Genomic DNA, 24,047 nt, shown 5'->3' with positions numbered 1-24,047 from the left:
GAGTAGTGGGAGAGCTGTGGGAAGGGACGAACAGTAGACGGCTGCACAGTCGTCCCCCGAGCGTGCAAGTGGGATTCTCCTCACAGGGCACTCTCTGGACCTATGTCCTCGTGGACTGGGGAGCAGCTGGGAGTGAACCCCATCTCTACATCAGCCCAAGAACCACCTACTTTGAAGTACATAGGGCACCAAACTCACCACTTAGTAAATCCCAAGTAAAGGCAAGTTTTGGGGGTCCCTACTCCCCATGTGGGTCTCAGGACTGCAGCCAGAGGGAAAGTTACCTGAAAAGCTTTTTATGACCCAGAGATGCCCAGGAGGTGGCCTGGCCACGTCAGGAGGGCACTGGTGAGTGACGGCTCATGGGACAAACAGGAGCACCTCTGCCTGGAAGGACAGGCCGGTGTAGCAAGGGGAGGGGCAGGGGAGGAGATGAGCACCCTGTCTTCACAGCAGGACACGGGATGGAGAAGGAGCTGGGCTGCAGGGTGTCCCAGAGCTTGGGACAGAGCGCTAGGGGCTGGAAGGGGGCTGCCCAGGACATAGCGAGGGCCCGGTACCTTGGCTCCCTGTTTGCCTGGCATCCCTGGCATGCCCCGTTCTCCCTGCGGGAAGAAACAAGAGGATGATGAGAGGAGGACCCAACTCAGCACCCCGAGGCCTCAGCCCCTGAAGCGTGGCCTGCAAGGACGTCCGTGAGAAGGTTGGTCTGGAAGCTTGGGAAGGCCGTCCAGCTCATGGTGAGCTTTGAGGACCTTGCCATCGCTGGCAGCCACCGTGGGCCACTCTTCTCAGCCATGTGCACTCATAGAAGGGCCCAAGTCACAGAGCCTGAGACCTGGGGGGCAGGGGTGTTGCTCAAGATCCACCGCCAGCCGGGGGCCCGGCCGGCTTGAAACTCAGCACTGCAGGCTAGGCCAGGGGTGGAAGCGGCCCACTTGGCCGCTGACCTACAGCACACCACCCCCCTCCCATCCCCGTCTGGTACTTCCTGCCCCGTTTCCACTCCAGCAGGTATGCTCAGGTGGTAGTGCTGGCTAAGCCAGGCACCGCTCCTAGCTCTCCTCTTCACGCAGGCTTCCTTCTCCTCTCAGGTTCCTTGGGTCTAACTCTTCCTGAGGGCACGTGGGCCTTGGCCCCACATGGTGGAGGGTCAGCCTGTGCTTTGGGTCGTGGGGACTGTGGATGGAGGCAGGGCGCTGCCCAGAGCCCCCAAGCCCACCCATTTCTCCACACCGCATCCCAGACCCTGCCCATCCAGAGACACAGGTGAGCTGTTGCCTCTCTGGGATATCGTGGGGTTTGCTCTACCATCTGGCCAGTATCCCGTCTTTTTCTTCAAGCTCTAAAGAAACCTCTGTGTGAAAACGCCAAACCTATGGGTGTGAAGACGACCTCAGGAAGGACAGGGAGTATACTCTTCCCTCCTTGGAAGGATGCCCCAGAGGAGAAAGGGTTGGAGGGGACAGCCAGTGACAAACGGGGCTGAGAGGAGGTGAGTCAGGATGAACCTGCCATGTCAGAGAGGGAGGGGCTCAGGGGAAAATGGAGGCAGCTCTGGTTTCCATGAGTCAAACTCCAAATGAAGGCCCAGCCAGGGCCCAGGATGCTGGGCAGCACAGGTGACAGCAGCCAGCCTGCATCTGAAGGCCAGTGCTGTGGATGGCAATACGGAGCCCTGACAGACCTGTGGACTCAGGAAGTGACCACAGCAGACAAGCCTGTGCCCCAGGCCTGGCTCAGCCACTAAATTCTGGGAAATCCCTCTTGCGGGAAAGAGCAGAGAAAGGCACGGCCATTTACCGCGCCTGCCACGTGTCTGGCCCTGGGCTACGGGCTTTACATCCTTCCTCTATTCAATCTCCAAGAATGCCCTGCAGCGCAAGAGTGGAGGTTATTCCTGCTTCACAGGTGAGCAAACTGTGGCTCAGAGAGGTCAGGTACGGTTGCCAAGGTCATGGGGAGCAGGGATCTGAACACAGGTCTTTTGGCCGCCAAAGCCCTGGTACCCATTTCTCTCTGCCAGCCCTAAGCATCGGATGGGCTGGTGTTCTATCCGCTCCATGAAATATCCTTTGCTGTCTGAAAGCAAGGCACAGCCCTCTGTGGAGGGCCCTCAGGCTATGCCCCTCGGGTGCCAAGGAGCCAGAGTGCGGGCAGCTCAGCCCAGGGCTGGGTCTTTAACCAAGGGCACCAGAGAAAAGAGGTGGGCCGACCCTGACTGCCAGCACAGGTCCACCCTGTGGCCAGCAGAGGGCGCCACAGGACCTCGTCAGAAGTCTGGCAACTGTGACCACATGGGTCTCAAGGCGCCCATCCCCAGAGCACAAGCCCAGGGTCTCTGTCACCCTCTCCTTCCGAGGACCAGGACCCCTGCTAACATTCCAAACAGCCCCCTGGGTTGACTCAGCCCCCAGGACACCAGATAGAGCCCCTTGGAGTAGGGGGTACAGGTGGGAGGTCAGCTTGGGAGTCCTGGTGGACTGTTCAGGGACCTCCCGTTTGTCCCGCTCCTCCTCTTCCATCCTCTTCCCATCTCTCCGTCAGTGCTCCTGCCCTCCTCTGCCCGCTTCCGTTTTGGGGAGCTGGGCTGGTAGTCAGGATAGACTGTGTGATCCTGGATAGCCACTTTCTCTCTCTGGGTCCAGGATCCTATCTGTAAAGTGAGATTAGACTAGATAGGCCTTTAGGAGGGAGAGGCCAGAGCTGGGGAAGTGACACTGGGTGCGTTGGCAACTTCGTAAGGAGGCTCTGTGGGGGAAGGAGTTTAGCTCTGGGTGAAAATGCGGCTCTGGGAGGGGTCTCAGCAGGTCTCTGCTTTCCCTCCTCCTACTCTGAGGCTTCAGCACGGAAGGAGGGCGGGGGCTGCTCAGGCTCCATCTCTGGGCTCCTGCCTCCTGTCTCTGCAGGAGCTTGCAGAGCGGCCCCGGGAGTGAGGGTTTCTGGCTAATTGGGGCTGTCTTCAGCCACGCTGGTCTGAGTATATAGACACAACCACGCATCCAGGGAAATCTGGGCCCCTCGGAGCCCCCAGGGGAGGCAGCCCTCCTCGTTAGGGAGGCTGACCTTCGCCCCTTCCCTCCCCCTGGGTCAAGTCTCTTAATTCTGCAAATGACCCAGGCTTCCTTGATCCCCACCCCAGGGCCTCCCTCCCTTGTGGCCCTCTGCTGGGCAGGAAACAGGGCTGCCCCCGGCTGACCCCCCTGCAGGCCCATTCCCCTTTCATCAGTCTCCTTCTCCAGAGCTTGTCTCATGGGCCTGCCCCAGCCTGACCTCTGAACGGGGGCTGGGCTCGTCCTACACCAGACAACACTGACTCCTGGACGTGGGTGAGGGGAGAGGGCTGAGAGTCACTGTCAAGGACCCCAGGGTGGCCGTGGGCACGGGCACTCCTGTGCAGGGAGCGAGGGCGAGGCTGCTTCTGGCAGCTGTTGATAGAGGAGCACGAGCACACACTGCTGCTCAGGGAGCTCTTCCCTGGGGCACATCTGCGAGAGCACATCTAGAGCATCCTTCTCTCCCTTCTCCCTCCCTAAAGCCTTTCCTATTTAAACAGCTTAAGTTTGGAGCTGTGCTGAATTTAGATCCACTAACCCACTAATGGTTTCGCCCTAAGAGGGGAGGGAGCTCTCAGTCTGTCAAAGCCGGAGGGCCCCAATTTATATTCCCTACCTCTGCCTTCCCTTCTCCTCCCAGTGGGACCCCGGAGGCTCCTCTGGGGGGCTCTCAGTTCCCCGATCTGGGCCATTGTGCAGGTGCTGCTGCTCTGAGCATTACAGAGTCTCAGCCTAGGAGCACAGAGCATGGAAGGCAGTAGCTGCTGTGGAAGCAAGCCTGTGGCCCCCAGGCCAGGTCCTGGCCCACCATCTGGGAGGCTGGCTCTTTACCCTTGGTGCCAAGAACCAACGCCTGATTGTTGGCCCAGGAGGGGTGGATCCCAGTCATCGTGTCTAAGAAAGCTCTGGGTGGGCACAGATGGCTAGAAAGGGGGCTGCCCTGAATGACCTTGAAGGCCTGTCCCAAGCCCAACTTTTCCCATGCCACTGACCCTCCAGCGGGGCCACTGCACGTGAGTGCATTACAGCATCAATAGGTTCTCTATTCCAGTCCCTGCTTCCAGGTGGGAGGACCCATCCTTTTACTGAGATGACAGAATGGAAGCAGACCCCTTGTAGCACAAACCAGTAGTGCTCCTGTGTTGTGGAAGTGGCCCCTTAATTAGTGATTTACTGTTGATTGAACAAGCAGGCCAGGAACTTGGCAAGAAGACATAGTGTGGAAGGAGGTGGGGGGCTCAAGGTCAGCTCCCCAGCCAAGCAAAGGTCAGGCGGAGAAGCAGGGGGGTTGAATGGACCTCCCGAACTGAGGCTCCCACGGCAGCCCAGCCCTGGGTTGGGAGGGCCTGGCCTGAAGCAGCTCCACACACAGACTCTTTGTTCTCTGCAGGGAAGGAGGAAGGCCTGCGTGAGTGTGGGGAGTGGAGGGCTTGGGGAGGCCAGGCGCAGGCCTCAGGCCTGGACCAGGGCCCTTTCCTGGGCTGGAAAAGTTGGGGGAGGAGGGCTAATGTCTTTCTCTCCCCCAAAGAGTTCCTGGGACTCCCTTCCGGGAAAAAGGCAGCTCAGTTCCTTTTTCCCCTGCCCCAGCCAGCTCCAGACTGGAGAGGGCTGGAACCACGGAAACACCAGGCCCTCCGGTAATTAGGGCCGGCAGGAAGTGATCTGGGGAATTACCGGGGTCAGGCACCCCATCGAAGGCCAGGGCTTTGCAAGGGCGGCTGGCTTGTAATCTCGATTTGAGATCAGTTGATTTTGTAGTTAGTTCCAAAAAGGAAAGTCAGCTCTAATTAATCTGTGGACTTTGGAGTTCAGGAGAGACAGGGCCCAGAGCGCACAGGCTGGGGCTGGAGTCCCCTCAGCCCCGACGAGGCCTCAGATCTGGGGCCTGTGTCTCAGCTCCCTGATCTGTTTTAATTTAAATGGTCTGGACGTCCCCACTGGGATTTCATGGCTCGGAAAGAAAGCGCTGTCCCCACTTCCATGTGCATGGAGTGCTCTGCTGTGAGGGCTGAGAGAGGCCTGGGGCTGCTCAGGTCGGGCTGCAGGAAGGTTTGGGGAACAGCTGTGGTGGAGGCGGAGGCAAGCTGCCTTCTCCTGGTTTTACTGCAGTCCTGGGACCATCCCCACTCCCTGGGAGAATCGTTCAGCTGGAATCAGTGCCAACACGCAAAGCACCCTTCTTCCTTGGGTCTTTGACTAAAACACACCAAGTACCCCACTTCTGCTCACAGAGAGCCTGGGAGGTCAGGGAAAGGCCTGGATCCAGCCACAACCTTCTTCTCACAGGAGGAAAACAGCTCAACTCTCCCCTCCTTTCCTGCTAGTGGAGGAGAACGGGGGAAGGCATGTCGCGGGGTCGCCCAGGGCTCATAAGACCCAGGTAGTACAGTTGCTCAGAGCAAGGCTTTGGGGTCAGACAGACCTGGCGTCACTACTTCCTAGCTGTGGACCTTCAGGGAGTCACCTCTGTGAACCTCAGTCTGCTCATCTGTAAACTGGGGATAAGAATAAAACCTTTACAAGAATCCTGCAGGATGATGTGGGCAAAGTGCTCCGACGAGGCCCCGTAGGGTAGATGTAACGATAGTGGCTGTCATTCTACAGAAGCGTGTCCACCATGTGGCTCTGACCAGCGGAGCAGAATGGTTGCGCCCTTTTGTAGGGGATTAAGGAGAACTGAGGAGGCCCGGCATGGCCAGACAAGAAAGGCCGAGATGGGCCCGGGGAGTTTCCGCTCCTCACGCCTTCACCCCAGGGCCCTAGCCGTCGGTCATAGGGCCCAGGGGATCTCCTCCCCCTGGGAGTCCCTGTTGCTGGGGAGCCCCTCAGCCCCCCCGGAGGAGTGACGGCAGTGCGAAACTGCTCCCGCACGAGGCTCCCACCTCCCCCTCCTCTGGTCTGGAAGCACATGGTCCAGCTCCTGCAGGAGGGGCACGTGTCCTTAAGGCAAACCGGAGACCTGATGCCCCGGCCGCCGCACGTGTCAAATGCACCCCCACTGCAGAGACAGACGGACCAGCCCCGACGCGCTCAAAGATAAGCTCTCACCAGGTTCTGTGATCCACACAGTCTGACAATACTCGTCAATCCTCTTGAAAGAGAGCCAAGGTTGTAATGTTTTAAACACACTTTGCCTCTTGCAACATATTTAAAGTAGATCGGTATCATAAATTTGGATCAAATAGGTACCACATGGGTACACAACAATAGTTGCAGTGTCTAGGCAGCAGAGTTGGCCCCCGGGGGGCTGGGGGCGGCACAGGGCCCACTGGCCATGCTGGGCTTTGATCCCAAGGAGCTGATGGAGCAGCCTGCTCTGCTGGCCTCACTGGCCTTTGAGGCCAGGCCGGGTCTGGCTGCTGGGGGGAGGGCAGGGCGGGTGCTGGTGGTGGTGGAAGGAACTAACTCTTAGCAAACTTCAGTGGCAGAGAAGCGTCCTTGCTGAGGGTAAAACTCCACCCCCGCTGAAAGACAGGCCCCCTGCCTGCATGTCAGGTCGCTGGACAGAGCAATTGAAGCCGACGGGGAGCGTCATCGGTCACCCCTCAGGTGCCCTCACTCCCTGAACACAAGGGGCAGTCCTATGGCCCTGTCCCAGCTCTGTGTTCCGCCCCCGCTGGTGCCCGCTCCTCCCTGGGGTGGTGGGCTGGGAGCAAACTCATTTCCCCAGCATCTGTAGTCAAGCCACCCTTCACGTTAGTTACTCATTCCGAGCAGAGAGCAGAGAGAGGGGAGAGAGAAAAAGAACCGATGGACAAGAGAAGGGAGCTGGAGGGATAACACTCCACATCCCAGAGAGACCACAGGGGAGAGTGGTCTGTACACAGTTAGCTCAGCTGGGGTGAGATGCCCACAGCAGACGTTCACTTCTGCGCCAGGGCGAGAACACCAGCCTCTGGGCTTGGACTCATGGCACCAAGCCTCCAATTCCAGCATGATTGTTCACTAGCTGTGCAACCTTGGGCTGGGTATTAACCTCTCTGAGCTTCTCATCTGTATAGTGGGGATAATGAGCTCTAAGTACTGGGCCTGGGAAGGACCCAGTGAGATGGGGAGTGAATGAACTTTGGCTAAACCAGACATGTGAAGTATTTCTGCACTTGTCCTTGAGCACCACCCTCTTCATCTCAGAGTTCTGACGGGAAGCAAACTTCTGCCTGGCATGGTGATCACTGGGGTCCGGGTGCTCACTGCCTCAATGGGCTGGGTCAGGCGGACGGGTACTGGCAGCCTCCTGAGAGTCACTTGACCTTGAGGAATGACCCTAACTCCTTGGGGGTGGACCTTCTACCACTGGTCGTCAGCCCCCAGTGCCCGCCCCCTGGCCTCTGTTGGACTACGAGGCTGTGGCTGAGGTGATGGCAGGACAAGGGTCCAGCAGACTAAGGGCCAGCACAGACACAAGGGTGCTGAGACCACCTGCGGCCCGGGGGGTTTTTGGGGGCTGGTAGCTCCAGGACTGAAAAGACTCAAGACAGGCAGGGAGAACGGGAGGCAGCAGGAGCCTTCCAGAGACCCAGAGAGGCAGTGAGGGGGAGCCAGCAGCCTCACAGCCCCTCCAGATTCCCTGGGAAGAGGCCGTTGGGAAGGGGGAGGGAGTGGTCTGGAGAGAAAGAAAGGGTGGGGAGCAGGAGTCGAGCACAAAGGACAAGGGTCTTCTGGGTTCCTCATGAGATCTAAGACTGGCGATGATTCCAACAAGCCCCGGATGGGGATGAAGAAAGACCCAGACAAAGACTCAGGGAGCAGACTCCCCACAAAGCCAGGGGTCTGTTCCTCTCCAGAGGCTGTGGAGCCAACTCTGTGCCCAGGAAGCTCTAGCTTACCTGAGCTGGAAAGGCTTTTAATCCAGTCTCTCATTTGATATGAAAGCTTCTCTTAAGACATCCCAGATCTCTAGTTATCCAGCCTCTACTTGGACACCTCTGGTGATGGGGAGCTCCCTCCCTCCCAAGTTACCCATCAGCACTTGCTCTACCCCTAGTCGTGCGAAAGAAGTACGTTCCCCCTTCCATGCTAGAGCCTCCTCTTCCCAGAGCAGGCTTCCTCAGCATCAGGAGCTGCCCCTCTGTCAGCAGGACCATGCTGGTGTTCTCTGCAAAGTCAATGCAGCCTGGGTTGAATGATTCTTCCCACAACCTGAGTGCAGGATTGCTACACTCATGGGACCAGGTCCTCTATCATCATGAAACCCCAGCCCTAAGCTGATGCCTCTCCACCCTCAGGACAATAGACCCCCAAGCTCCTGTCTGGAAGAACCAGACTTTAGGCTGGTAGGAGAATGCAGACGCCCACCATGGCATGGATTCAGCCGCGGGCATCCTCGTGGCCCCACGGAAACCCCTGCTGGCCCCACAGTTTCTTCACAGCTTGAAAGAGCTGGTCCAGCTGCTAATGGGAAACCCTACCCTGCGCTGCTCCAGGAGGCAGTAAATTTTCTGAGTCTGCATAAGTGGATGGAGGCAACCGCGGGGGCTATAATTTCCACTTCCTGACACAATACAAACTTCTCAGTTTATGCAGAACTAATTAAAGGTCTCTGGGGTCTCTCCGTTTCACCTGCTGAGCACCCATAAAACAGTGCGATGATGGCAGCCGCCTGGTTACCCAGCATGCGGGATGTGCATCTCTAAGGGGTTCTTCCCGTTCCAATGCCCACCCACCACCCCCGCCCCTGTGTCCTCCTCTTCCCTCGTGCCTCTTGTCTTTTCCTGGAAGCTTCCGGATGCTTCCCCAGCTGGGGTCTGGAGGGCAGGATGGGCCCCTTGCAGCAGGTGGTACCATGGGGAGGACGCAGACCTCGACGTGAATTCCTGCTCTGCCACTTGGGAGCCAGGAGACTTTGTGCGTGCCTCAGTTTCCTCATTTGTTAAGTAGGAGAAGAATAGTGCCAGCCTCATAGGGTGGTCTTAGGATTACAAATCGTGCAGGTCGCATTAAAGGACGGACTGGCACACAGTACGCATTCAGGAAGTGGTGACTTTTATCAAAATTATTTTTATGTTATGATAATTATTGTAATGACCACCTCTGGGCCTTGGCTCAAATTGGTTCCCTGTCTAAAATGCCATTTCCCTTGAAATGTGCTCGTTGAAGGCCCACAGCGGTGGATCAAAAATGACCACAAATGCTTTGCTAGTCTTTCCACAAGAATAGGTGGAAGCTGGATCCCCCAACCCCACTCACTCACAAGGCTTGGCCATTTGACTTGCTTTGACCAACATGACCTCAGAAAATGTGACGCAGGGGAATGCTTTGGAAAGCCACCTGTGCAGTGGACTTGCCCACTTTGAACACCACCTTGGGCCGACCACGCTGTAAGGAAACCTGGTAAGCCTGCTGGGGGCTGAGAGGCCACATGGGAGGAACAGAGGCACCCAGCCCACAACCAGTGCCAATCACCAGACATGTGGATGCAGCTGTCTTGGCCCCTCCGGCCTTTCCAGCCACTGTCCAACGGGACTGCATGAGTAAGCCCAGGGGAGACCAGCAGAACTCCCAGCTAGCCAATCCGCAGAATCATGAGAAATAAATCATCATTTTAAGCCAGTAAGTTTGTGATGGTTTGTTACATGGCAATAGATAACGGGTATTCCTCCTCATTCACCAGGACTGAGCTCACAGGCTGTCTTCTCCCAGAAGACTTCCCAAACTCCTCCCAACCTGGAATTAATCTCTCCACCCCCTGTATTCACACAGCTCTGGAATGGTGGCAGTTAGCACAGCTGGCCTTCGCCAGGGTTATCTGTGCAGGAATCCCATCTCTCTGGCCTGTGAGCTGCCGGACAGCAAGGCTGGGGCCCTAGCCCACCATGCTCAGCACGGAGCTCTGCCCAGCTCCCACTTACCAGGTGCTCAGGGGGCCAGTGAGAACCCAGCCCTCCTCGGTACAGACACAGCTGCTCAGGTCGGTGAGGGAGACCCCTCCTGGGTCTGAGGTCCAGCTGGGCCACTGACTTGCTCAAGGCCCTGCCCCCTCTGAGTCTCCTTTTCCCCCACTTGGAGACATGAACCCCTGTCCAGCCAACCTCACAAGCATTGTGAGGTACACGCTGTGTGAGAGTGTGGGCAAAAGTGCATGTGCACAACCAAGTCTGGACACTGTGCAGCATGGTGAAGCCTGACTTGGGTTTCCTCTCCCCCTCCTTCTTACCTTCCGGCCGTGGTAGCCCTGGATCCCCGGGTCTCCCTGCGGGAACAAAGAGACCGTCAGAGGGGTTCCCAGTGCCAAACTCTGGCTCATGCTCTTCCTCTCACATCACCACCCTCTTCCTCCTAATGACCCCACATCCTCTGACCTCTGCCTCCAGCCATCCCTGGAACAACAGAGCCTGCTCTACTCTTCGGAACAAGTCCCTGCCTGGCTGAGGCAGAGGGATGGTGGGAAGCATCAACTAGGCAGGGACTCAGGAGACCCGAGTTTCAGTTCTGGTTCCACCACTGACTCTCTGTCAAACTTGGACAAGTCTCTTTTCCCCAGGGCTCCCAGCTTCCACACTGTGAATGGTTGGGCTTTGCAACTTCTCATCCCCATAGCCCCAGGGCCCCCAGCTTCAAAGGGAGAGTCTGTTTGACATTGTGGCTTCTAGATAAGGTTTTGCAAGAGACCGATGACCCCGAAGGTCCCTTCTAGTTCTGACCCCTTATGAAACACTATTTCATTAGGATGTTGTGACAGTGTCTTGGGCATCAATCTTGAGTTGCAACTAGAATATAAACTCCTTGGAGGATGGGACTGCACCTTCCATACCAGCCATACCATTTTCTTGGCCTGAGCACACAAAAGTGCAGTCCTTGTGGGCCCCATCAATTCCCATGAGGAGGGCGTTTGGAATTGAGCCACACATGAGCCTCCTCTCAGCTGAGATCCATCTCAGCTCCTTACTCAGTAACCCTCAGTGCTGCCTCTCCTTCCTCTCTCCTGCAGGGAACTCTCCCACCCACTCAGTGCATCACCCAGGAGAGCCCTCACCTTCGGTCCAGGAGGCCCAGGTAAGCCCTGTGGAAGCAAGGAAAAGGTGAGTGGAGATGGATCCCACTGGCAAATGGTTGGGGCTAGTCCTGTTTACAGTGGAGGCTAGAGGAGCAGAGTAGCCCCCGAATAACTGTAACGGGTTCTGGATGTGCTAGAGAACAGATCTAAAGGACCCTGGAAGGGTATGTGGAACCTGCTGAGGGTATGTGGGGACAACAGGGTCATGTCCCTCTTTGGAGCCATGTGGGCACCATGGGCATCTCCGTTGTGCTCACCCACTGGAAAACAGGTCAGTGGCATCATGTTAAATTGACAATGTGGTTTGGTCCAGATCCCCACCCACCCACCTCTTAAATGGGACTCCTCCTTAGAAAGCCAACCTTGCCCAGCAGAAGCCTGCCAGCCTGCAGGGGAGCCTTCTGTCTCCTTCCTCTTGGGGCACTGTGACCATGCAGCCAGCCGCAGGGAGGTGGCGTGGGCCCAGCGCCTGCGGGAGCCCGAGAAAGGAGAGGCAAGGCTGGCTCCACCACGGTCTCGGGCAAACACAGGCTGGTGAAAACCATGATGCCCGAGTCTGGTCTGTTTCCATTGGTTTAAAACCACACCCCCTGGGTTTTTTTCTTTATAAACAGCCTAACAAAGAAAACCACCTGGCATGGATTCAGTGAGTGGGAGCCCAGTGTGTTTGGGGAAGAGTGGTGAGCAAAGAAGTGGATTTTGAGCACTTTTTTGGTTTTCTTGGCTTGGTTTGGTTTAATTCCCTAAATTTAACTTCCTTTCAGGTTTTCCATTTTCCCCATCTAGAAACCACGGAAGTAAGACTAATCTTCCTCCCTCAGATCCTGGGGCAAAAAACCACAGAAATATTTAAAATCTGCCGAGGCGGTCAAGCTGGGCAGGAGAGCTGGCAAGTTAGGTTTTCACACTGCTGTGCCACCTTCTGGCCAAGCTGGGCGTCCTGATCGGCCGGAGCTGTCGCCCAGCCTAGAGGGACCCTATACTGAGCCTCAGCATTGGCAGCTGGAGCAGCTGAGGAGCCCAGATGTGAAGCCGATTGACCTGGAATGTGGCCGTCCTCATCAAGGGCTATTTGGCAGGGACATGCCTGACCTAGCAATTCCACCTTTGGGAATCTATTGCAGTGGAAGAACCAGAAATGTGCATAAACATTGATGTGCAAGGATGTACATCACAGACGGGAACTCATTAACTACCCTGTAAATAGGCTGAGCAGCCCTAAAAGCCACATCCCAGGACACGCCTGACGTAGGAAGGGCGTGGGTGATGATGTTACGTGAAAAACGTAACAGGATACAAACTGGTATGTTTTCAGGACATTACCAACCTGGAGAATGTCCCTGTGCAGGTATGTTTAAGGAGAAAATGGAAGAACTCTCCAAAATGGTAATGACAGTGAACTCCGGATATGGGAAAATAGACAACTTAAAACTTTTTCTTTGTTTATGTCCCAAATTTTTCACAGTGAATGTCCAATGTTTTTGTCATAAGAAAGAAATCAGTTCTTTTGCTTTTATCCATGTGGGAAAAACCATTATTACACAGACTTTGTCCCTAACCCCAGGCCTCCAGTAGCATATGCTGCTAGTCAGCTCCGGGTGGAGAAGTCTTTCCTCCAAAGCCCAGCTGTCCGCTGAGCTGTCCTGCCCTGGTGCTTCCTTGCACTAAATTGGACTGAGAGAGTCAGGTCTTGGCCAGAGCTTGGAAACGGGTGACTTGGTGGAGCCTGGGCCTGACCTGTTGCCTGAGTGTGGTCTCACTTGGAGGGAGGAGCCTGCTGGCCTCCCTAGGCCCCTCCTAGCAGAGGTCCAATCCTCAGGCTCGAAGCAGGACCCCCCGGCCAACCAGGCACCCAGCTTGGCTGGAAGGTGGCCCAGGAGTGTGAAACCCACCTACTCCAGCAATGGCGTTTTTGTTAGGGGTGCCAGGTGGTCTGACACCCTCTTGCTACCTCCTTCAGAGCCCACTGCCCCAAACTCAGGTTTTCCTATACCCAGGGGTCAGGGGACAAGCACCAAAGGTGGCCCTGCAAACTTTCTTTCCAAGCTCCTCTCTGCTGAGGGTGGGATAGGAGTAGCCTGGTAGTGACTCCCTCCCTGGAAGGCAATGACTGGCGCTGGGGACACGGCCCCAGGAGGTGTGCTTTCAGAACCAGAGTGCAGCAGGTGAGTGTGACAGGGAGGGGCAGCTCCTTGCAGGGCCACCCATGTCTAATGGCCTTGCCAAGGTGTTTCTGCCACTTGGTTGGGACCCAGGTTCCTGAAGTCATGAAAGGTTTGGTTGCTTCCAGAGGAATTTCTGGGACAAATCTTGAAGAAGAGGTAGCAATGTAGAGAGGAAGGGGTACTTACTGGTGGCCCCATGGGCCCTGGCAGTCCCGGGTGCCCCAGAGGTCCACTCGGTCCAGGGGGCCCTGGTGGCCCTGGTGGGCCTTGGATGCCGGCCTGGCCCTGCTCACCCTGAGGTTCATGGAAACACGTGTTAGAGAGAGACCCCCAGCTATAGAGCGGTTCCCGCCCCAGTGCCATGCACCCAGTGAAGGCCCGCCATGGGCTCTGGTGGCGAGGCGGTGGTGGCGTGACGCTGATGATGCTGTGGTGGTGACTACATGCAGGGACTGGTGACAGCGAGGAGATGGCCAAGACATTAGGCCCCCAAGAGGAGGGGCTTCGAGGAGGACTTGCTGCACAAGCAGCTGGTCCCGAGGGCAAGAGCTCTGCTGTGAGGGGCAGAGGCAGAGGAACGAGCGGGATGACCCCCCAGCCAGACCAAAGGCCTGCTCCCTGCCTGGCCGGATGGCTGGAGTCCAGCCCAGGTGGTGTGCGACCTGGGCCTGCCTCAGCTCCCCCCTGTGTGGCGAGTCCCATCATCTCTGCACCCCGGCCTCTCGGCCATCCATTGGGAACAGCAAGCAATGCCTTGTTCCTCTCACAGCTTTGACCCTCTCTGATTCCAGCCCAGAGGGTCAAAGGAGATCCTTAGGTCAGAGCCACAGAATTTTGTTTGGCTCACTAAACAATTGGGCAAGAAATTTTACGCAAAAAATTTGGATTAGTGGCTTCTGATGAGTAACTGAGAGCCCTGGCAAGCTAGGCCCACGTGCCTAGAAGCAACCATTGGCTGGGCGAGGGGAGCAGCGCCCCTTCAGGCGGGGCATGAGTTCTCCAGTTGCCTCAGTCCCATCCTCCCTATTTTTTCCATGTGCACCTGCTTCTGTCACCTATGTGAACATGCCCGGCCTCAGAGGACAGTTGAGTTTGCAAACCTTAGCTCACTTGAGCTCTGACACTGTAAAGTGCTTTGTGCCTGCATGTGGTGCTACTATTACTCTTTTCCCTGACCCCATTCCTGAGCTGGCTGCTCTGAGCCCAGCCTTTGTCACCCACCCACCATGCCTGTGCTCCACATGGACCAAGGGCTCAGGGAGGCAGGGGTGGTATTGTGTCCCCTCAGGAGCAGGAGAGAGCCTGGCCCACAGGACCCAGATCTTGGGGCTGGGGGCTGGAGGCATCCTGGGTCTAGACTTGTGCCATTGTGTTATTTTCTAAGTGACCACTCCAGAAACCATCTAGGCTCTGCTCTTATGAGAAGGGGCCTGTCCCTGCAGACAGACTACAGCAGCACAGCCTGGCAGGTGTGTGAGCTCCAGGCTGGGACTCAGGGCGACACGGGTGGCCGGAACTCCAGGCCAGCCCACTGCTCTCAGTATGATCTCAGCAGGCCTCTGTGACACTCTGGCTTCCTCAGCTGGAAAAGGAGCCGAGGAGGCTTGCTGCAGACTCTACAGAGGAAGTGATGACGACAAATAGGAGGACACAACCTCTCAATGAGGACTGTAGAATTTTAGCAGCACCTGCTGGAACCATCTCTTAGCTGGGACATCCCAGGGCAGATGGCACCCAGCAGTGTCACCTGGGGCCTGGACTTCCTCCTGCTACACCCTCTGAGAAGCAGCTTGAGGGCTCAGAGTGTCCCTGGGGGAGGAGACAGGTGCAGAAACGGGTCACAAGTCCCCTTTTACAGAGAAGAAAACTGAGGCTCAGAGAAGGTGAGGCCCCCCTCAAGGTCACATGGAGAATTCAGGGGCAGCCAGGACCCACACTCGGAAGTCCAGACTGTTGCTCTTCATTCCAAATAAGCCCCCAGTGAAACCTGCTCACCGTCCAACTTTCTGCACTTGGGAAATGACCTCCAACACCATCTGCTAAGCCCATCATAGCTCATACAGTTTCCTCTTTCAACTAATGTTAGACCTGATGTTTAAGCATCTTACAGAGCCTGTAAAATCAATATTGGTTTATTGGTAGGAAATGGACAAGCCTTTTTATGTGCCATGATGACTGACAGCATAACAACCTTATTCTCCAGGCAGAGTCTGCAGCAGGCAGAATAGGGGTCCCTATTCTTCTCTCTACTTTGGAAGCCAAGTCGGGGCAGCACAGTTAAACTCTGGCTCGCCCACCCCTTGCTCTTGAAAAGGAAGGCAGGAACACGCCTGGGCCCCCTCCATTTCTTCAGCTGTAAGGTGGGCTGATGATGATGGCCCCTCCACTGCCGTGTGGCTGGCGTGGGATTACACGAGATAATCCATGTAGAATTCTTACACCACCACCTGGAACCCAGCGAGGGCTGAGCCAACAGCAGTGACTGCAACTGAGGCCAGGAGGTGGCTCTTGGGGATTGAGGAGAATGGCCGCTGTGAGAGCAAGGACTCTGCTCTCCTGGCGGGGTCTGACATGGGTAGGAGTGGGTGACAGTGGGGTGGGCCTGGTGCTGCTCTGGGCCACCAGTGGGCCCCCTGAATAGCTATGCTTGGGGTAGGCGCTCGGAGCACACGGGCTCTGGAGGACCTGGCTGGTGTGAGGGGGCACGCAGGCTCTGGCAGCACGTGCCTCATTTGTCCCTCTGTATTTTTAGCTATTAATCGGAGTGATATTTCAGCCTTGCTCAATCAGGTGCCTAAACATGCAAGCCCCTGGGCTCCTGACTCCTGAGTCAGGACAGACGGGAGCTCCAGGCCCTGCTGTCAGGCTCTCAGAGAGCATCTCGGAGCCTTGCTGCTTCCAGCATCCCTGTGGCCTGGGGGAGACCCCTGTGCAGTGGAAGGCAGGCTGGGGGCCTGGGTGGTGGCCACGGGCTGTCTGGCCTGGAATCAAGCTACACTGCCTGTGCCTGGACCCCAAGTCTGTGGTCTCTTGTTCTTTGTTCTTTGTCATCTGGTCCTACCCTGGCCTCCCTGGTTAGTAAGGCAGGAAGAAGGAAGCAGTGCTCACAATGGTTACACCTGTTGGCTACCGGCTACATTTTCCTCTGTGAATTCCCTCACTCCTCACACTCAGGTTACAAGCAATCAGATGCTAAGCAATCTGCATTTCTAAATATAAAGGGTGTAGGTCCAGCTGGAGAGCCCCGGACGCGGGGTCTGAAGACCTGGCTGCCAGTTCCCATTCTGCTTCTTGCTGTTTGTGCGACCTTGGGCACAAATTCACTTCTCTGAGCCTCAATTTAATTATAGCACCTAAACTGTGCCAGGAATTATTGCAAGTGCTCTGTATACACAACAGCCCAATGCAGTAAGAACTGCTATTACCCTCCTTCCACAAGTGAGAAAGCTGAGACACAGAGAGGTTCAGTTTCTTGCCCCAAATCACACAGCTAGTTAAGAGGCAGAGAACCTGAGTGCCAACAGCAATTTACTTAACCTCTCTGAGCCTTGATTTCCTCATCTGTGAAATGAGGATGATCATGCCTAATTCCTAAAGCTGTTAAGAGAATTAAATGAAATCAGGCCTGTAAAATGTGTGGCACAATGGCCGGCACACGGCGATGGCCGATGTGAGTGGTAACGGTGTGGTAGTAGTTGTGGATCTCCCGGGCCTGGGTGCTGTGTATTTCCACATCTATGGCATTCATGGGTCTATTTTTGCCTGATTTAATTTAACTGAAGAAGAGTGAGGTTCTGGCTCTGTCTGCAGCCCCAGCTGGCCTGTCAGGGCCCGGAGGCTTGCTGAACTCCTCGGGAAGGCCCTTGGGGAAGTCACGTGTAGTCTGCGCAGAGGGAAGGTGTCTACCTGGAAGGTCCGCCTTTTTATGACTGGGGGTGGAGCCAGTCGCACTGAATTGAGGAGAGGCAGCAGCTGAGGAGAAAGGTGAGTTGGAAGGCCAGAGGGCAAAGGCCGGAGATCGCGGGTGTTGAGAAGGATGCCAGGAAAGTCGCCAGGAAGGCAGGATGGCCAAGAGGGAGGGGAGGAGAGGAAGAGAGAAGAGAGATTAGCGAGCACGAGGCACAGGGAGGGAGGGCGTGGATGGGGCACTCTCTTGGCTTGGGGGGCACAGTGCCGAGCCTGCCCTGGGATGGCACACTACCCCCAGAAGGAGGAGTGGCCCTCAGGGTGTTGGCCAGCAGCACCCCCAACTGGGAGAGTGGCCCTCCTTGGCCAGGCCTGCCCTCCATGGCCATGCTGGGCCGCAGAGGCCGCCTGACACGCGGCCCAACATTGCACTGTGGGCCCCACCCATCCCTGGTCATGGAGAGAGGCTGCTGGGCTGAGGGTAGCCAACTCTGAGGCTCTGGCTAGGGAGCCACAGGACCAGCTAGGTTGGTACTTGAAGCCAGGCTGGTGTGTGGCAACCTCTGTGTTCTTTTTTTGGTTGAACGAGGAAGGCTGATGTCAGGGAATCTGGGGAGGATGGTCAAGGGCAGTGCCAAGCTGGGCTCCTGGGGGCTGAGCGGCAGAGGGTGTGGCCAGTGTGGGCACAAGCTAAACGCAACTGAGGTCTCCCCCGGGGCTGGTGGGCTTGGAAAAAAGAGGCTGGGCAAAGATGTCTCCGGCAAGTTCAACCACTCTTTTGGGGGGAGGCAACTTGCACTCACATCATCTAATGTGATTTCCATTTCTGGAAATTCTTGCTGCTTCCAGTTCCTCTACCCATTGAAGTTGGGCACCCCATGGCTTTAGAAGCAGCCAGAACCCAAGTGAAAACAAAGATGGCATGTAATCAATCTCTTGTTTTTCAAAGTATTTTAACTGACGCAAGGCCTCTGGGATGAGCGTTAAGAACCAGGGCCCCCTGAGCCGAGAATGCGCCCAGCTGGGGACCTGGGAGCCCAATCGTGACCCTTCCAGGTCCTCGCTGCCTTCAGGGGCAGCTGCTGCCCCAAGAGCCCCACCCCTCCCCCATGGGGCCTGGGGCTGTGCAATGTTGGCCCTGCGTCCAGGGAGCCTCTCAGCAGAGAGGGGCCCAGAGACCTTCCGAGCCTACAAACCTTCAGGGTAATTATCTGGTTGGAGCGCAGAGCTGCAAAAGAGCTGCTTAGGTGCTCCTGGAGCGGAGGCAGAGGTGGCAGACGGGTGACAGGGAGAGTGAGTGCTGGAGCCCACAGACACCGCTCCCCTGCTCCCCGTCCCGGGCGCTCCATCCCACCCACTCCCACTCCTCCCCCTCCTCCCTCCCTGAGGATGCTGCAGGCTGGAACAGAGGCGGGGACAGCCTGGATCTCCTGGTATCTCGCGGGTATGGAGGCCAGCCACCCCCACCGTGCCCACAAGCCCCTCCGAAAGCCAACAGACCACCTGTCCTAGAAGCCCCTGCTTTCCTACCCACTTCCAAATAGACAGAGGGTGCCCCCTGCCTTGCCCTGCCCATCAGCTGGGTTTCCAAATCCGCTCTCACCTCTGCCTGACCTGTTCCCTACACTGCTGCAGTCATAACGCCAGGCTTCGCTGCACCCTCTGGCCAAGGTGCTTCTGGAGCCTTCTATCCCCGCCCTCCCCCTCTTCCTGTGTTGGGCTGAGGGGCAGAGAGCCTTCTCCTCCACCAGCCCCATGTGTCGGCTGAGGACGGATGACACACCGCCAGAGCGCCTGCGGTTGTGCTGTCTCTCGTGCTGGGGGATGCTATCTTTCTTTCGGGTGACATAACAATCCTGTGAGCCCATCGTTTCAAATAAACACAGCTGACCTTCTATTATTGTATCAGGATCAGGCTGGCCGGAACACCAGGGCCCCTGCGTCCCTGGAGCACATGCCACTGACTGGCCCGCTCTGTGCTCCTGCCGGCCTGCGCCCCTGCCCGGGCCCAGCCCAGCCTTGGCCTCAAACCCACCCCAGCCGCTCATGGTCTAGGCCCCTGCGGCCTCTCCCTGGCCCAGGAACCCAGGGGTCAGAGTCGGAGTACCTGGATCCTGCTAGTAAGGCCCTCCCAGTGGCCTTCTGGAGCCAGGTTGACTCTGAACCTGGCTTGTGCTTGTCTCTGCTCCCTCAATCCCTCTGCCTGGCAGGGGTGGGCGGCCAGGGAACCCACCCTGTGGGCGTATGTCTGGGCACAGCGAGGCCCCTGACAGGGGAATGCTCCCCTACTGGCCGGCTGTGAGAGCGGCAGGGCAGATCCATAATGAGGGGCATGTTTCTGGTCCCCGCCCACCGGGGCTCCTGCTGGAGGAAGCAGTGTACCCCTGGGCCCTCCCTGTCCCAACAATGGCAACCTGCTCACAGGTTGGGAGGTTCCTAATAGGCCTACGCAGGCTTTGGGCTCTGTATCCTGGGGTGGAGCAAGGAAATGGAAGGAGCTGGGTGGGACGTGGTGGGGGGGCACAGTAGGAGACCATCCCAGCCCTGAAACCCCCCACTCTGCTTGGAGGGGGCTTCCTCTACTCTTGAAGAGGCAGAGCAGAGACTTTCGCCTTGAATTGAGACAGTCAGTCCCCAGTTATCTCCCACCCTCAAGGTTGGGTCATCTGAAACAATGACTAACCCAAAAGTCCCTCTGGTGTGGCCAGGGCAGGCAGCCAGACAGGCGCACACAGTCATGCACGCACTGGGTAGGGAGTCAGACACACAGACTTGCACAAGTCTCACGGCCTTCCAGAGAAGGCGATGTGCGAAGGAGACACACAGCTCGGCCCATGAGTCCCAGACACACACATGCTGGAGGCTGAAGGCCCAGCCAGCACAGGGAGGGGACACAGACACGCATAGGTGGGCAGACACGAGCTCTGGTGCTGGCTCTGCACCAGTGGACCTACTGAGCACCAGGCGCACACCCCGGCCGGCCAAACACCCCCCACCACGGCCACTGCTCCGGCTACTGAGCACAGAGGGGGCTGTTTGCTCCTGTCCCCCAAGATCTGGAGGGGGTGGGGCCCCTGGGAGACGAGGCTGAGCTAGGGGCTGTGCCCCAGGGATGGATCCGTTTTAGGGGTTCACTTACCCGGTGTGGGTACTCTCCACACTGACCCTAGGGAAGGGAGGGAAGGGAGGGAGGGTGTTAGGCAGTTGTTGTGGGGACTGTCACCTAGGGATCCCCTCAGGACTTGCGGACACACGACACATACTCATCACCTGCCAGCTCTGGTCCTGGACTGAGCTCTCTGAGGCAGGAGAACTAATTCCCTCCCTCGTCCCTGGCTGGCAGCAGGGGAGAAACCCCCAGGGCCTGCCTGGACGTGGCCGCACGGAGCCTAGGACAGGACTCCACTGCCATGTACCACTTGCCATGACACCAGTCAGGAGTTGTGCTCTATGCCTGGCTGGAGGTATCTACTGGAAAGGTTGACCCTCTGGGTGGGTCCACCCAATGACCTTGAACAGGAGCCCCCGAAGGGAAAGAGCAGACACTGAGGCAGGTTGTAGGCAATGGGGGCCCTCGGAGATGCCTTCTCTGAGCCGGGGGTGCAGATTCCTGTATCATCTACCTGGGCGCAAGCCCAGCACAGCCTCCAACAGACAGTCAAGGAGACAGAGAATCCAGGAGGTCGGGAAGGGGCCAGGACACCTCCACATCCTAGAGGCTCACGGAGGTGGGTGGAGAAACACCATGGGAGCGGCAGGAGTAGGGGCTGAGAAGCAGACCAAGAAGGGCCAGGCTCCAGGCGGCCCTTCCCCTAAGAAAAGAACATCACCCAGGGCAGCTTCCCTTCTCTCTCATGCCGCAGGACACGGGGAAGTCCTGCTTCCGCTGATAGAAACTAAAATTTGGAAATAATCACTCTGGACCCCTTTCTACCTGCTGGGAGGCTATTTCCTGAGATGAAAATTCTAGAAAATCTCCATCAGGCTTACCTTTTCTCCTTTTTGTCCTTGAGGTCCCTACAAAGAGATGGAAATGAGAGAGTTAGAAACAGAAGCTAAGGACACAGTGGCCCGAAGCCCCTTTGCTGGGGAACATTAGGGCGAGGTACCAACCGGCTGTCCTCGGGGACCCATCAGGCCCTGTGGGGAGGAAACACACACAGGTCAGTGGGTGCACAGCAGGCAGGCGGAATCAGAGGTGTGGGCCTCGGTGGGGACTGTGCTAGAAACCAGGGCTGCCAGGTGCTTTTCGGAATGCCCAGAGTCCCAAAGGCTGGGCTCCACCCCCTACGGCCTGGTGTTCCTGTGCCCGAGACGTTCCAGGGGATGTGGCCTGTGTACCACGGCTCAGGGGGCGTGACTAGGTGTGCCTGCCCCCTGCATGCGGCCGTGATGAAGGAGGAGTGCCATCCTTCATGCATTCCTCCAACCACCATCATCTCATGGGCCCACCAGGAAGGAGGCTGCCTCCACGTGTCAGGCGACACCCTGCTACCGTGGGCTGCCTGGCCTCAGCCCTGCCCATCTCCTCACGGAGCCAAGAAGGAGGCGGTCAAAAGCCTCCAGGAGACTCTGGCACGTTCTGTCTTCTTCCCTCTGCGGCCTCAGCATGAAACCCACCGAAACACACGGGCTTCTGGGGACATGGGGCTGGCGCCAACGCTGGGGGCTTTGGAGAAACCTTTGGCAACAGAGAGGAAGCAGGAAGTTGGTGACTACAGTCATGTTCTAGCCCCCTCAGAGGAACAGAATGGCCTTGGGGTTTGCAGGGCGTCTGTCAAGTTTGCAGGGCTGAGAAGGGAGCGAGTTCAGAGCAAACCCTAGTTCTCTGAGGAGAACACAGCGTGCAGCTGGCTCTCTCGGGAGCCAGAGCTGAGGCCGGTGTGGAGGAGGCCTCCCGGCTGGCTGGAGGGATGAGAGGAAGGACACACGCCTCAGGCTCTGAGGAGCCACTCTGAGGCAGGCTTTCCGTATGTGCTGAGCTCACACCCGTCAGCCCCATCTGCCAGACGAGGTGATGGAGACAAGGCCCTGCGGCTCAGTGAGTGGTGGCACTGGGACGTGAGCCCAGGTTTGTCTGACCTTGAAGATCCAGCTGTTCGCACTCTGCCACACTTTGAACTGGGTTGGACCTCAGGAGGCAGGGCTTCCAGACTCAGCTAGAGCCACAGGCATTGCCCCAGCCCCTGGAGCCCTGAAGTCCCTTCCAGCCAACATCCTGAGGGCCTGTGACGACCCACCCGCTGGACCAGTCCCTTTGGGACTTGAAGAACTCAGGATCTCCAGGGACAGACCCATCTGAGTGGGAGAAGAGCCTTCTGTTGCTCCTGACTGCCTGGACCAACTACGAAACTGCTAAATTCCCAGGAGGTTTGTGGGGGGCGGGGGAGACAAGTGGCCTTTGGGACAACCCATGTAGCACCCCAGCCCATGCGGCTGACCAGGTATTTAGTATCAAGTTCAGCAGAATATGATGCATGTGGCAGGGAACCAGACTGCAGGTGACCAGGCCACCCTCTCTCAGGACAGAGAGAGGGTGTGAGGAGAGAGGGGAGGGCCAGGGGCCAAGAAAAATGACACAAAGGTTTGGGGCTGCAGAAGCGTGGAGGATGGAGTCCAGATGTCCCAAATGGTGGCCCACAGGACAATCATGGTCCCCAGAGGTATTTTGTTGATCCTACACAGTTTTGTTTCAATTAATTGCCATCACTTAAGAGCAAGGAGAGTACAACAAAAATCTGGATTTCAAGTTTTTCTTGGATATGTCAAGGCCCAACAACACGGGCACCAATTAGCTCTAGCTGAATAGTGGCTGCCCCTTTAAGACACGTCATGGGGACGTGCTAGCTAAGGCGCTTCTCGGGTGTCTATGTGCCAGGCACTGTTCTCAGCACTCGGTGGGAACGAGCTCCTCCCACCCTTATGACAGTCGTGTGAGTGGTGGGCTAAGATACGAAATCAGAGTCCCAGCTCTCCTTTACAGCACTCATAGGACCCCTGATCCTGTCTACACCTTACATCAGGTTCTCAGGGCTACTGTTAGGGGGTGGGGCTGAGGTGACCCCCTTTTGACAGGTGAGGACACAGATTGAGCATGTGAGGGTGAGTCCCAGGTCCCCACGTTGGACGCCCAGCAGAGGGGACACCATCTGGGTAGGGAGGCGAGTGGGAGACGGACAGACAATAAGCAGGCCAAGATAATTACGCTGGACGGCGTGCTGAATTAATAGCTCAGGGTCCCCGTGCCAAGCCAAACAGGAGCCTAATGGCTCTGTGGCCTGTCGGATGTAGATGGATGACTAGGAGGCAGACAGGGGATCTATCACGCTGATGTGGGCTCATGGGAGGTGGGATGGCCCCACCCTTTCCCCCAAGTTAGCTGTGACCCCCAAACAGACAGGGAAGACTCATGGGTGGTTAAGTGGGGGAGCGGAGGAACGGCAGGAAGAGGAGCCCCACGGAAGGGTTCCTTCCTTCAGAACAAAGAGCCCCAGCAGCAGAAAGGAGGCGCGGGGGAGGGGTGGACCCCGCCACATGGGTCTCAGTCCCAGCTGTTATTTAGGAGCAGCACAGCAACACATCAGTCACTCTGTGCTGCCATCTCCCCTTCTGTAGAGTGGGGATAATAAGCTGTTATGAGGATGACAGAACTGTGCCCAGTTGATGACCATCATTACTGCTTCTGGGCTGTGATGGACTACCTTACAGTAGCGTCAGGCCACCAGGAAGGGGAATAAGGTAGTGGGGAGGGGGCTGAGGGGATAAGCACCCAAACTCCTGGCATTCAAACTTCTTTCTCTATAACAATGGCAGCATGGAAGTTTCTTCCTGCCTCAGTCTCCACTGCCTCATGCATGTGCACAGCATGCTTGGGAACAGGGTAGGAGCAACAAGAAATGCATTTGCAGTGGAGGCGGCTGTGATGGG

The 24,047-nt window shown here is 57.0% G+C and overlaps 1 protein-coding gene across 1 annotated transcript in view; it reads right to left on the bottom strand.

Annotated features, from left to right (window-relative positions):
* Positions 1-24,047, bottom strand: part of COL13A1 (collagen type XIII alpha 1 chain) — a 154,112-nt gene that overhangs the window by 38,925 nt on the left and 91,140 nt on the right. Inside the window, exons 11-18 of the mRNA XM_023644199.2 lie at positions 21,234-21,260; positions 21,111-21,137; positions 20,260-20,286; positions 17,121-17,186; positions 13,401-13,508; positions 11,029-11,055; positions 10,210-10,245; positions 561-605 (exon numbers count right to left, since the gene is read on the bottom strand). Of these exons, the coding sequence (XP_023499967.2) occupies positions 561-605; positions 10,210-10,245; positions 11,029-11,055; positions 13,401-13,508; positions 17,121-17,186; positions 20,260-20,286; positions 21,111-21,137; positions 21,234-21,260 (363 nt within the window). The remainder of the gene's footprint in view (positions 1-560; positions 606-10,209; positions 10,246-11,028; positions 11,056-13,400; positions 13,509-17,120; positions 17,187-20,259; positions 20,287-21,110; positions 21,138-21,233; positions 21,261-24,047) is intronic.

Source organism: Equus caballus, chromosome 1 (assembly GCF_041296265.1).
Source record: "Equus caballus isolate H_3958 breed thoroughbred chromosome 1, TB-T2T, whole genome shotgun sequence".
NCBI lineage: Eukaryota > Metazoa > Chordata > Mammalia > Perissodactyla > Equidae > Equus > Equus caballus.
Note: the sequence above shows the minus strand (reverse complement) of the source record. Positions and strands in the feature narration are given on the sequence as shown.